Source organism: Stenella coeruleoalba (genome assembly GCF_951394435.1).
Source record: "Stenella coeruleoalba genome assembly, chromosome: 14".
NCBI lineage: Eukaryota > Metazoa > Chordata > Mammalia > Artiodactyla > Delphinidae > Stenella > Stenella coeruleoalba.
The window spans coordinates 72,919,388-72,932,062 of record NC_137160.1 but is presented as its reverse complement, the minus strand read 5'-3'; the positions used below and the strand labels follow the sequence as shown (position 1 = coordinate 72,932,062).

General features: G+C 44.5%; 1 protein-coding gene across 1 annotated transcript in view; it reads right to left on the bottom strand.

Moving 5' to 3' along the window:
• The window catches only part of SPPL3 (signal peptide peptidase like 3), a 119,733-nt gene extending 109,322 nt beyond the window's left edge, over positions 1 to 10,411 (bottom strand). The window contains exon 1 of the mRNA XM_079943391.1: positions 9,929 to 10,411. Within this exon, the coding sequence (XP_079799517.1) occupies positions 9,929 to 9,951 (23 nt within the window). The 5' untranslated portion in view covers positions 9,952 to 10,411. The remainder of the gene's footprint in view (positions 1 to 9,928) is intronic.
• Positions 10,412 to 12,675: the final 2,264 nt, after the last annotated feature.

Sequence of the window (12,675 nt, the reverse complement as noted above, 5' to 3'; positions counted from 1 at the left end):
CTGGCCACAACACATGACCCAATTTAACAGCAACAATTTTACTTTTGTATTTTCTTCAAAGAGGAATGAGACGTTATGCAAGTTATTATTTTCTCTCTTCTATGTGCCCTGTCATTTTATTTTTAAGGAGACATTCTATTCTAAAATCCTGCACCTGACAAACTTCACCTCTAAAGTATTCATTCTATAAAAGAAAAAAAAAAAGGGACTTCCCTGGTGGCACAGTGGTTAAGAATCCGCCTGCCAATGCAGGGGACATGGGTTTAAGCCCTGGTCCGGGAAGATCCCACATGCCACGGAGCAACTAAGCCCGTGCACCACAACTAATGAGCCTGCGAGCCACAACTACTGAGCCTGTGCTCTGGAGCCTGCAAGCCACAATTACTGAAGCCCATGCGCCTAGAGCCCGTGCTCCACAAGAGAAGCCACTGCAATGAAAAGCCCATGCACTGCAACGAAGAGTAGCCCCCGCTCGCCGCAACTACAGAAAGCTCGCACTCAGCAACGAAGACCCAATGCAGCCAAAAATAAATAAATAAATAAATAAAATTTAAAAAAAATCTGAGTCTCTATTATGCATATAGGTCGTTAAACCATGAAATTAATGCCTTTGATCCTACCTTTACAGAGTTCACTGCCAACATGGGAAAAGAGCCACATAAATACATTCAATACAAGGTCAGAAAACCGTAAAAGCACTGCCATCTGACAGGATCAGATAAAGAACTACAGGCATCAGAAGAATATTTCTCCTGGGCCAATCAGAAGGCTCTGTAACAAGAGGACAGCATTTCAGCTGGACCTTGAAAAGACAGGTAGGACTCACATATTTCAGAGGCTTGGGAGAAAGGCTAACCAGGTATACCAGCCAGCTTAAAGAAAAGGGGAAACAGCAAGTAATCCAGTTTGGCTGAAATAACAAATTTTTAAAGAAAAGTAGGGTTACAAGGCCAGATTATTTTGAAAAGCAGACCGAAGATTGGATTTTACACTGTAGGCAATTAAAAAAGCCCTAGGAATGCAAATGTAATACAATCCAAACTAGTGACAATGTAAAGATCAAAAGAAACAAAGACTGAATGTACACTACATAGCATTCATTCCCCATTAAGTCCTCTTCACAACTCCTAACTGAAATCCAGGACTTAAAAAAAAAAACTAGAAATCTCTAAAACTTAAACTACAGTAAAAAACCAATTTCTTTCCAAGATCAATTTCTCCTCCTTGGCTTCAAATACACAGTTCTCTCCCTTATATAAAATAAATAAAAACAAAAGATCCTTATGACTCTGCTGTCTATATCAACCATCCTCCTTCCTTATGTCTTTCACATCCCATCTCTCAAACAAATGGCCAGTACCCAAAGCCCAAAGGACACCTTTATTTCTTCACTACCCATCCCTAATTTCCGTTTCACCCTCACTCCTCTGATCTTTATTAGAGCACTTTCAGTAACGACTTCCTTTGCAAAGTCAATAGCCTGTTTTTTCTTCATTCTCTTTGAATCCTGAAGCTTTTTACACTACTGCCCCTAAAAATTCTCTGTGCCTTTTCTTTAATCACCATTGATTGCACTTTCCTAATTATCCTACCTCTGATGGAGCTTCCCTTGACTCCTCCTCTTCCTCGCATTTCTCAGCTATGAGTTTCCCAGGCCTCAACTCTAGTCCTCCATTCTGTCCTCTCTACACTCTCCCTCTTGGTTAACTGACCTCATCTCAAATCTTTAACTAACTTTAGCTAACCTAGTTGTGGTCCCAGGATGTATTCCTGTAATAAGACTAGATTGAACCCTATGAAGTTAGGTTTGAAAATGCTTTTTAAGATATTAGGCCTTAATATTTTTAATGTATCAGTGCTTGTGCTAATCAGTAGCATAAGTAAGAGCATTCACTCTCTAAAACTAGCTTTTACTTCTAACAGTAGTATTTTTGCAAGCACTTTCGAGAAATGAATGTAAATTTCTGGGCATTTATAAAATCAGAGTGTACAGTCAAAGGTTTAAAAGTTAAGGCTGTCAGGCAAGGCGTGAAGATTTAGTCAAGTTTGGAACGTCAAGCTAGACAATTCTGGGCAAAAATTAAGACAAGGAAATAACAAAAGGTCAAGCACTGTACTTAGGCCAAAATGTGTGTATAACCAGGTTGAAGAAACAATTAACAAAACTTTGCTACACATGTCTTATTTAGGTCAAGAGTGAAGCCCAAGCCTGAAGCCCTCAGATAAAGGGAAGTGAGCGTGCCTGGCAGACTTGGTGTGCAGTAAGAAAAACAGATAACCCACCACTAACAGCCCCTCCTCAGGCATTTTAAGGTAGAAAATTTTCCTGTGCATTTAAAAACAAAACAAAAACGAGACAATGACTAGGACTATCCACGATTATGAGGGAAACTGCCTTCAAAAGATTAAAATACAGTTATTACGAAAAATTTTAGCCTTTATTCAAGTCACAATTTTTCTTGTTTTGTGGTAAGCAGCACTGGACTATGAAACTTGTGACTAAACGGAGATGACCTTATAACACATTTCAAAGGCAACAATAGAAATCAATGACAACTTGCAAACTAATATTTCTATTTCTTTTTATATGGCATTATTCAAACATCTCCATAGAATTCTTACTAGGATATCTCAAAGTTTAAATGCTGTTTAAATCATGAAACAAGAAAAATCTTTTTTGTGGGGGAGGGGAAAGATAGGGATGGGGGATTAAGAAGTACAAACTACTATGCATAAAATAAATAAGCTACAAGGATATACTGCACAGCACAGGGAATAAAGCCAATATTTTGCAACAACTTTAAATGGAATATAATCTCTAAAAACTACTGAATCACTATGTTGTAGAGCGGAAACTAACATAATGTTGTAAATCAACTACACTTCAATTTTTTAAAATATTAAAAAAAAGAAGAAAAATCTTATCTGCAGTGAGGAACTCTGCCTGGAACTGGTCTGGGTCTAAAAATTTAGAGAACAAATAACTTGCTTCTATATTGCATGTAGCAATTTTCAAAGCATTTTCACATATATTACCTCACTGAATCCTTAGAGCAACCCTGTGGAGTATGACAGGCATAATAACCATTGTACAAAATTCAACACTGGGACTAAGACAAGACTAGGTCACAGTTAATCAGAGATGAAAATCACCTTCAAACTAAAGACTTCTCAATTTAAAGAAACCAGAACATGGGACTTCGCTGGTGGTACAGTGGTTAAGAATCCACCTGCCAATGCAGGGGACACGGGTTCGATCCCTCGTCCGTGAAGATCCCACAGGCCGCGGAGCAACTAAGCCCGTGTGCCACAACTACTGAGCCTATGCTCTAGAACCTGTGAGCCACAACTAATGAGCTCACGTGCTGCAACTACTGAAGTCCACGCACCTAAAGCCCGTGCTCCGCAACAAGAGAAGCCACTGCAAGGAGAAGCCCATGCACTGCAACGAAGAGTAGCCCCCGCTCGCCGCAACTAGAGGAAGCCCGCGCACAGCAACGAAGACCCAACACAGCCAAAAATAAATTAATTTAAAAAATAGAAAGGAAAAGAAAAAAAATAAATCAGAACAGAATCAGATCCTATCTTAGGATTTCAAATAAAATTTAATGAGTGGTACTGACAGAACTGAATACTTTGAGTGATCACTTATATTCAGTATAATTTATAAACATGTAAAAAGCAATTAAAACACACCTCTACTTTAGTGCATTTTTTAAAAATCCTTTAGTGGTTCTTCATTATCAAACCTGGAACTCCAAAACAGAGATTATCAAGTTTTCTTACCAAGTTAGGGTGAACCGGACCAATCAAGAAATGGGATTCTCTCTTAGGTCTCTATTTGGCTGCTACATATTCATCGGTCTAATGTCTTAAAAGTATTTTCAAACCTAACTTTTTCATAGGAGCTCAATCTAGTCTTATCACAGCAAATGAGTGGGTCTGATTTATTTTAAGCTGTGGCCCTAATGAGATCTACTAACAAAATCTGAGAGGTAATTCACTGTGAGCATCATGGGAACTAACTGTAGATTTTCCCTGTAAAACTGAATTTGGTCACATGGAGCCCCTCTAGACATCTAAGAGGTTAAAATTCCAGAAAAGGAGCACTCTGCCTCTAACTCTTTAAGTGAGGATTAGAAAATATGCTATAGAAACTCAAAGTTGCAAGCGTTTCTTGATTTATACATACAACAAATAAAACCACTCTTTTCCTTTAACTCCTAAGAAGGAACCATTAAACTCCAGAAAATATATTATAGAATTTTGAAAATAAAATTATACTTATGGCTCTATTGTCAAGGACAGCAATCACATAAAGTTTCAGGTACTAAATGTAGCCAACTAAAACAGCACTTCATTAGACGTTTTCTTCTTAGGGCATCCTTGATTTTTCATGAGATGCTTTGATGAAACAGGTAAGAATGATGATAACTAAATAAGTTATTAATGTTGAAGTAAAATACAATTATACAGAACTACATGACACCTCAATTCAGTGGCATTTATCATCTCTAAAATAAATGACCACAGAAATCTATTTTGAGAAATGCATGAACATCAGGCATTTTAATTCGTAGTACTACTTGATAAATTACAGGCTGATATGGTTACCAAGTCCCCAGATCCCCAACACTGAGGAAACATAAGAAACATTGAGGAAGGTTATTTCAAAACAAATTCATGGTCTTATCTTTGGCTAATTTTAGCTTGAATCATGTATCACCAAAACATTATTATCTTTTTTTTCAAATTTACTTATTTTGGTTGTGCCAGGTCTTAGTTGTGACAGAAGGACTCCTTAGTTGCAGCATGCAAACTCTTAGTTGTGGCATGCATGTGGGATCTAGTTCCCCGACCAGGGATCGAACCCATGTCCCCTGCATTGGAAAGCGGATTCTTAACCATGCCACCAGGAAGTCCCCAAAACATTACTATCATAGCACTTTACAGGCAAAACATGTTTTAAAAATAATAAGCAAATCTAAAGTCTATAATGCTAGACACACATTTTCAAGTAAATAGTTTCTCTCTGAAAAACTTTCACCAGATGCAATGATCACAAGACAATCAGATATGATCATAACAGATACAGTGATACATAACAGAAATCCAAAACCAGATATAACTTCCATTCATTCTAGAGATCTGCTTTGCTTTTCATTCTCCAGTTTAGCATTATTTGCAAATATCTGACATTGACAATGTTCACTGTCACACAACATATCACCTCAATATAATGCAGTCCTTAGAACAGATCTTCAGACAGGCAGCCCAGGGGGAGGCATGTTCATTCACTGTTCAGTAAATATTTGCCAAACCACCTATTATATGCCAAGCACTGGACAGAGCACTAAAAGAGAAAAACTTTTACCTCTGTGTAACCTGTAGTTGTTTACTATCTGTCATCCCTCAAAAACACATACAAAATGAGGCCATGAAGAGCCCCACTAATGAATTTGGATTTTATTCTAAATGTGGCCAAAAGCCATTAAAGAGTTTTAAACAGAGGACTGACATGACCTGAGTTAGGCTGTCAGAAGACTACTCAGGAGAATGGATGGCCACTGTGCGGAGAATGGAGGGAACCAGTGAGGAGGCTAACAAGGAACTCAAGCAAAAGAGGGCTGGCTTAGAGTAGTGACTGTGGACAAGGAAGCAGATAGATTCAGTGTTGGAATCTTGGTGTGCAACGGTCTTGACTTAGAACCGTTTTTCTATTTATATCCTTGGGCAAGTCACTTACACTCTCTGAGCCTCAGTTTCCTTACTGAGCAATGATTGTAAAGCCCCAGCACACAGAAAACACACAATAAATTATGATGATACTACTTTGGTAATGAAATCCATGTGAATGAGGTTCACATGGACTGACTTCCTTTTCCCCCTACACAGCAACATTCACCCTAATATAAGTAATTTTTACCAAGATTCAAGTGCAGGTATATACAAGTACTGCACTGACTCCAAGAAGAGAGAAGGTACTATTTCTCACAGAACTTACGCTAAAACAACTGCTCATAAACATACATTGAGCAAGGTGTTTCTCTCAAATTAATAAAAGTCTAGTTTGCACCTTCAATGTGTGTTTTCATATGCATGCTTTTATTTCCTCAGTCTTTATGAATAAAAAGGATACAAGCAGAATCTTGTGGTTAATCGTGACCCGTGATAAAGACTGTGGTGTTACTACCAATTATTTTAATTTCTTCTGTCAATCGTTTTTATTTAAAACTATTAAGGGATGGTACCCTTCACTCTTACAACACTGAGACACCAGGAAACTAAGTTACCAAAAGCTCTCTTTTGTAAGTATATGTATTACAAACACTCATCTATCTGTAGCTTCCTCTTACATTTAATATTCTTTCAACAAAGGACGAACCACACTGAAAACCTATCATATTCAATTGTTCAGTATTTACTAAGCAGGAGCTATGGGCAAGACAATGTGCTAGGCACTAGAGGAGGACAAAGGTTAGTATAACTGCATCCTTACCCTCAAAACACTTACCATCCAGTGAGGAGACTAGGTATTTACACTTGAAAAGGAAGAAGTGAGGCAGACAAAACAAGTGTCAAAAACAAAGAGCTGGGACTTCCCTGGTGGTGCAGTGGTTAAGAATCCGCCTGCCAATGAAGGGGACGCGGGTTCAATCTCTGGTCCGGGAAGATCCCACAGGCCGCGGAGCAACTAAGCCCGTGCGCCACAACTACCGAGCCTGTGCTCTAGAGTCCTCGAGCCACAACTACTGAAGCCTGCGCACCTAGAGTCCCAGGCTCTGCAACAAGAGAAACCACTGCAATGAGAAGCCCGCGCACCACAACAAAGAGTAGCCCCGTCTCGCCGCAACTAGAGAAAGCCCATGCACCGCAATGAAGGCCCAACGCAGCCAAAAATAAATAAATTTAAAAAAAAAACAACAAAGAGCTTACTTTCAGTTGGGGTGGTCAGAAAATGCTTCACAGCTGGGTAACAGAACTTTGATAGAATTTGCTAGGAAAAAAGCAGGCACAAGAAACCAGAGAACAGCATGAACTTCTGTGTAGCGGCTTTTTTTTTAATCTATTATGAAAATGTTTAACATGTAAAAGTATACAGAATAAATGGACTCACCACTGAGATTCAACAATAATCAACTCATGGCCAATCCTGTTTTATAATTTACATGTCTTACTCCACAAAAATCCTAAAGGAACCTATTTTCATATGTTCCTACCTTCTTCACTGACTCCATGTCAGACATATCCATACCACCACAGTAGTCTCCACAAGGTTGATTTTCCTAAAGACCACATACAAATAAAGTGCAAACCTATTTTCAAAAAAATCAACTCTTGATTGTTGATCAAACCAAGGGAACAGTGACAAAGATACTGCAAAATGACAGACAATCCAAAACCGTTTACATGTACTTTGGGCATACCTTTTCCATACTTATATTTCAATGAGAATGAATAAAATCATGGAGAATTCATGCCAAACAACAACAAGAAGAAAAAGCCCCACAGTTGAAGTATCTTGGACAAATCATTTGGGCGCCTGAGCCTAAGTTTCCTCCTCTGTAAAATAGGGAAAGATCACCTACCCCAGGGACTTGTGAGAAACAAGTAGGTGTATATATTAAATGTCACATGGATAGTTCTTTATATTATTGCCTGGTTGACCTGGGAAGAACTACACTCAGGAAGAAAGCTGCCTGGCTTCCCAATCCTTTCCCTCCATACACCACCCTCTTCCAAGATGCTGTAAAAACTTTCTCCATCTCAAAACATGCTAAAGGTGAGGAGCTAAGCATTCTGATTTCAAGAAGCTTCTTTCTTTACCTGTAAAGCAAACTAAGGGACCTGAGATTGAAGGAAGTATTTCAGGAGGATAAATCTTATAAACTGTCAAACTTCACTAAACAACCCTCCTTTAAGTAGCAGAGCCATCCAACATCACACAGTGTGTCGCCAACCTACCTAGTAAAACACTCTCATTATCCCCAATTCTTGGCCACTGTGCTTACTCTTTGAACCATCCACAGCCTCTCTACAGCACAGTACAAACAGAAGGATCGTCATCAGGACTCTCAGCTGGGCCAGAGTGTTAAGACGCTCAAGATGAGTGAGTTAGCACAAGGCACGCAGGGGCCCCTTCACTTCCTTTCTTATTCTGTCCATAAGAAAGCTCTAATTCTTTAGAAACATTCTAATCCTGTGTTCCGAATCCCCTGCTACAGAGAGGCAGCTCACTGTTGCTCAAAACAAAGTAGTTTAAACGTCTTTTAAAAATACATATGTTGTCACAACTTTTCACTAAGATTTTAATTCTTGCTTTAGCATTGCTTTCTCTCAATCTCTCAGTTTTCTTCTTTTTGAGATTGTATATACATCACTGAAGTTCCCTTTTGAATTATCGTCTTCAATCACCAATCCTCTTCCCCTATGTGAAGACACAATGAGTTCCTGACTTCTCATAACCCCAACCACCACAAATCATCCACTCAGTTAAAGCCTTCTACCCAAGGCCATTCCTTATTTTCAGATATTACCCATTTCTTTGCTGTTTCCCTAAGATAATTATAATATACTAAAACATGGCACCTTACAGTTTACCCTGTGCTTTGTAAAGTTATTCATTTAATCCTTACAGCTTATGAAAAAGGTAATCCCCCTATTTTATAGGTAAGGAGAAAAGAATGGAAAACTTACTATCTTGTCTAGTTGTAAAGCGAGTTAAGTGGTGAACCCGACATCCAAACCAACTCTAAACGCCATGCTCTTCCCACTCTACTATGCTCTTTTCTAAGAAGGGAAAGCCTCTACGTCTATCCCAAACCACATTGGCTTCACAGAGTAAACCATCTTCGAACAATCGCTCTAGACTGCAACCAGATTTTCCATCCCTGCACCTACCATCATCCCATTTCTTGCTTCCTCCCCACTCCACTCCTCAACGATACTATCGCCATTCCTTCAACTCCCTCCTGCAAATATTCCACCTCTGCCTGCTAAAGGGAGGTGTCTCATCCCCCTTTCCCCAAACCACAGCACTCCCTTCTCAAGATAGGTATGTTCTCATTCCATAAACTACATAGTACGCTTCTCAGTCCTTAACAAGATATGTTATAACTTTAAAAAGTCCCATTAAAATGGACATAACTTGTAGATTCTCCATCCCCATATGTGACCCAGGGCACCGGGCCACTTCATATTCTACAAAACAGGATACCAACCCTTACAAAGATTCTGCCCAGGCCCCACTGTCACCAATGACTTCCTGTCCAGAATCTAGTTATCCAAACAGTCTCCCCTTCCAACCTCTTCACCAGGGTGTCCCTCCAGGGTTCCCAAGACTCTCTCCTTCCGTAGCTTTCCTCCGCTCACACCTGGGCCTCTGCCCACCTTACCAACTCTCCATTCACTCCCCATCCCAAGGCAGTCCCAGTAGAGGTGGCTCCTCCTCTCTCACAACTTCCAAGTTCGGCCTCTTATCACCTGTTCTCAGAAGATGCCTCTCAGCTGCGTGGCCCACCTTTGCCCCAGCCCACCCCTCTCCACCTTTTCCATTGCTCCTGCCCATCAGCCACCCCCTCAGGCCAGTTCCGGGGTGCCCGCGGAAATCCACTTCCCTTCCGTGGGCTTCCCACCCCGGAGTCAAGCTCCCCTTCTCCATCACCTGCTCCGCCCATGACCAGATGACATCCGCCGCGGAGGCCTTCTCCTCCTCCAACCCCCTCCTCAGACGCTGGGTCCCCGGCCGCTCAACGCCTTCCCCGAGCGCCTGCCGCCCCCTCCGGTGGGGGTGAGGGGGGCGTGCACCCCTATCCCGCGGCCCCCCCAACAGGCACCTGTTCCTTCTCCTCTTCCCCCCGGGCTGGCCTCGCCGGCGCCCCGACCTCCACCCTCGCCGCGCCCCGGTCTCCCGGAGCCCCGCACTCACCACGAGTAGGTCTGCTCCGCCATGGCGCTGACTCTGGAGGGCTCCGCTGCAGGATATGACCGGGCCCGGCGGCGGGGGAACGAACGGACGGCGGGCTCGCTCAGGCCGGGAACGGAAGGCGCGGCCCGGCGCTCGCTCGCTCGCTCACACCGCGGGCGGGCGGGCCGGGAAGGCGGCTGGCGGGGAGAGGCCGGGCTCCGAGGCGGCCCCGCTCCCTGGGCCCCGGGGCGGGGCGGGCTCCGCTCTCGGCCTCCCTCACCGGCGGCGGCGGCGGCGGCTCCGCTGCGGCTCTGAACCCAACATGGCGGCGGCGGCGGCGCTGAGAACAAGGGGGCCCCGGGGCGGGCGAACGGCAAGAGGGCCCCGCTCTCACTGCGCGCTGGGCCGCGGGAGCCCCGCGCTCGTGCGGCGGCGGCGGCGGCCGGAGGACATGGCCAGCGGGCGGAGGCGGAGGCGGCGGCGGCGGCGGCGGCAGCGGCTGAGGGGGGCGCTAAGCGGTGAGCCGAGGCCGCTCGCTCACACCCGCGAAGGGGAGGTGAGGAGGGGGCGGGGGCGAGCCTTGGCCCTGCGCGGGTCACGTGTCCAAAACACGCTCACGTGATGCGCGCGCCCCGCCCCTCGCGCCGGGCCCATGCGCGGAGACGTCGGTTCCTTAGTTCGAGGCGACAGTTGCTCTCTCGGCTTCTGACTGTTCGGCCGTCTCCCGCCGCTTGGTGCCGCACCCTCCCAACGCGGAGCGGTCGCCTGGGACCCCCCCCTCCCCTTACCCTTTCTGAGGGGCTGCTGCAGCCAGCTATTCAGGGGCCCCGATGCGCGTCTGTTGGCTGCCACTCAGCTGTCACCCATCAATCAAGAGTCTGCTGGCCGTGGGTTCCCAGCTGTCAGTCAACTTGTCAGTCAGCAGGCGGAACGCTGCATGCCTTCGTTCGTATGTTCGTTGGTTCATTCATTCGTTTAGCAAATATTCCACGCAGCCAGCTTTTATTGCGCCCAGACTCTGTGCCAAGTCCTCTGGGGCCAAGTCGAATACACCACACTTGCCTTCATGTAATCAGTCAGCAGATATTTACTGGGTGCCAACTATGTATCAATTCATTCTGCTGGGTCTCTGCCCTCTGAGAGCTTACGTTCTAGAGGAAATGACATAGATAACCCAAGCCAACAAATAAGTGAAGATCATTTCAGATGCTGCTAAGTTTTATGAAGATTATAACACAAGGTAATGGGACAAAGAGTGTGTAGGGGTGGGGCCTAGTTTCTATAGGATGGTGAAGGAAGACCTGGTGGAGGAGGTGACATCTGAGGATGAGGAGGAGCTGACCACGCAAGAGCAAATCTCAGGGAACAGCCCATCTGGAGGACTGGAGGCAGGCAAAGAAGTAAACTTAATAGAGCTAGACCCAGAGACCGACAGAGTGAATCTGGGGCTTAGGAGGAGAGAGGAGGCAGAGATGAATTGAGCCCAGGGGCACTGCGGAATACTTTTCCAGGAGCTGATGAGGCAGTCTGAAAGAGTGAGCGGCTTACTAGGAGAAATGACATTATAGAAAAAGAATGACATGAGGAAAGGCCCAAAGATGTGAAGGCTTGGAGTGAGCTTGGGTCCAGGAGAGGGATGGATGATTCCTGCTGGAGAGTGTTGAGAGACTGAAAAAGTGCTCTGAGGCCAGAATTTGAAGGGCCTAGCTAAGCCTCCCTGCCACTTACTATGTTCACGAATGAAAATGAGCAGTGCAGCTCCAGGTTTTAGAAGCATGCCTGGGCAGCAGACACACTAGACTTCCCAGACCCCCGTTCTCCACAGGGAGCAGAGCTGGCACACCTGAAACCAGCATACTCAAGATCCTCTGCAGCTGGACCAATTTCAGGCCAGGATCTAGCGCTGCTCCAGTTTCCCAAGACCTGCCCAGCCTTACACCATGGAACACCAGGGAACACCACGCCCTGAATCTATCTCCAAATGGATCAGTTAGCCATTGCCCATACATCTGCCACTTGCCCATTCCCCAGGGGGAACCCCTTCATGAGAAAACCAAGTACACTTTTCCTTCAGAAGCCATCTCTCCTTCTTCCTCCTTCCCCCACTGCCAGGGGCTAGGACCAGCCAGGTTCAATGTGTTTCCTGAAGCTCCACCAGAGAGCCCTGGAAAAGGGCAAGATGATAAGATCAAGGTTTCCCCAGAGGGTTAGAGGCAGGGCCCCAAGAATATACCAGATCACCAAGGGCCACTCCCCTGACCATTCACAGAAAGGTAACAGCCTGCAAATATCTGCCCAGCTCTAAATGGCGCTGGATGTGGAGATATCATGGGAGACAGGAAAGCAAAGAGCCTAAATTTTTTTATTTCATTTAGTTCTTACAGCTTTTCCAGGTGCTCTTACAGAATGTCAGCTGTACGCGTGAATGTGATATACAGTCATTCTGAGTCTCAAATGGGTGAGGCTTCAGGCCCCATGAGAAAGGCCAGAAACTATTGGCACAAATGGCTTTGGGAGGTGCAGAGTCTCCTTCCCTGGAGAGCTAAGAACAAAACAGACCAGACATGTCACTAATGAAACAAAAAGACACACTGAGGCCCTGGGCAATTCACCTGGGCTTTCGTTCCCAGTGAGTCAGAGAAGGCAAAGCCAAGTGCAAACTTGGTATTGGAGGGATGGAACAGGAGGTGCTGAGGGAAGAAAGTCAAGGCCTTCCCAGAAGCAAAGGGACCATTTTTTTGCACTGAGAAAAATATGGTGGAAGAAAG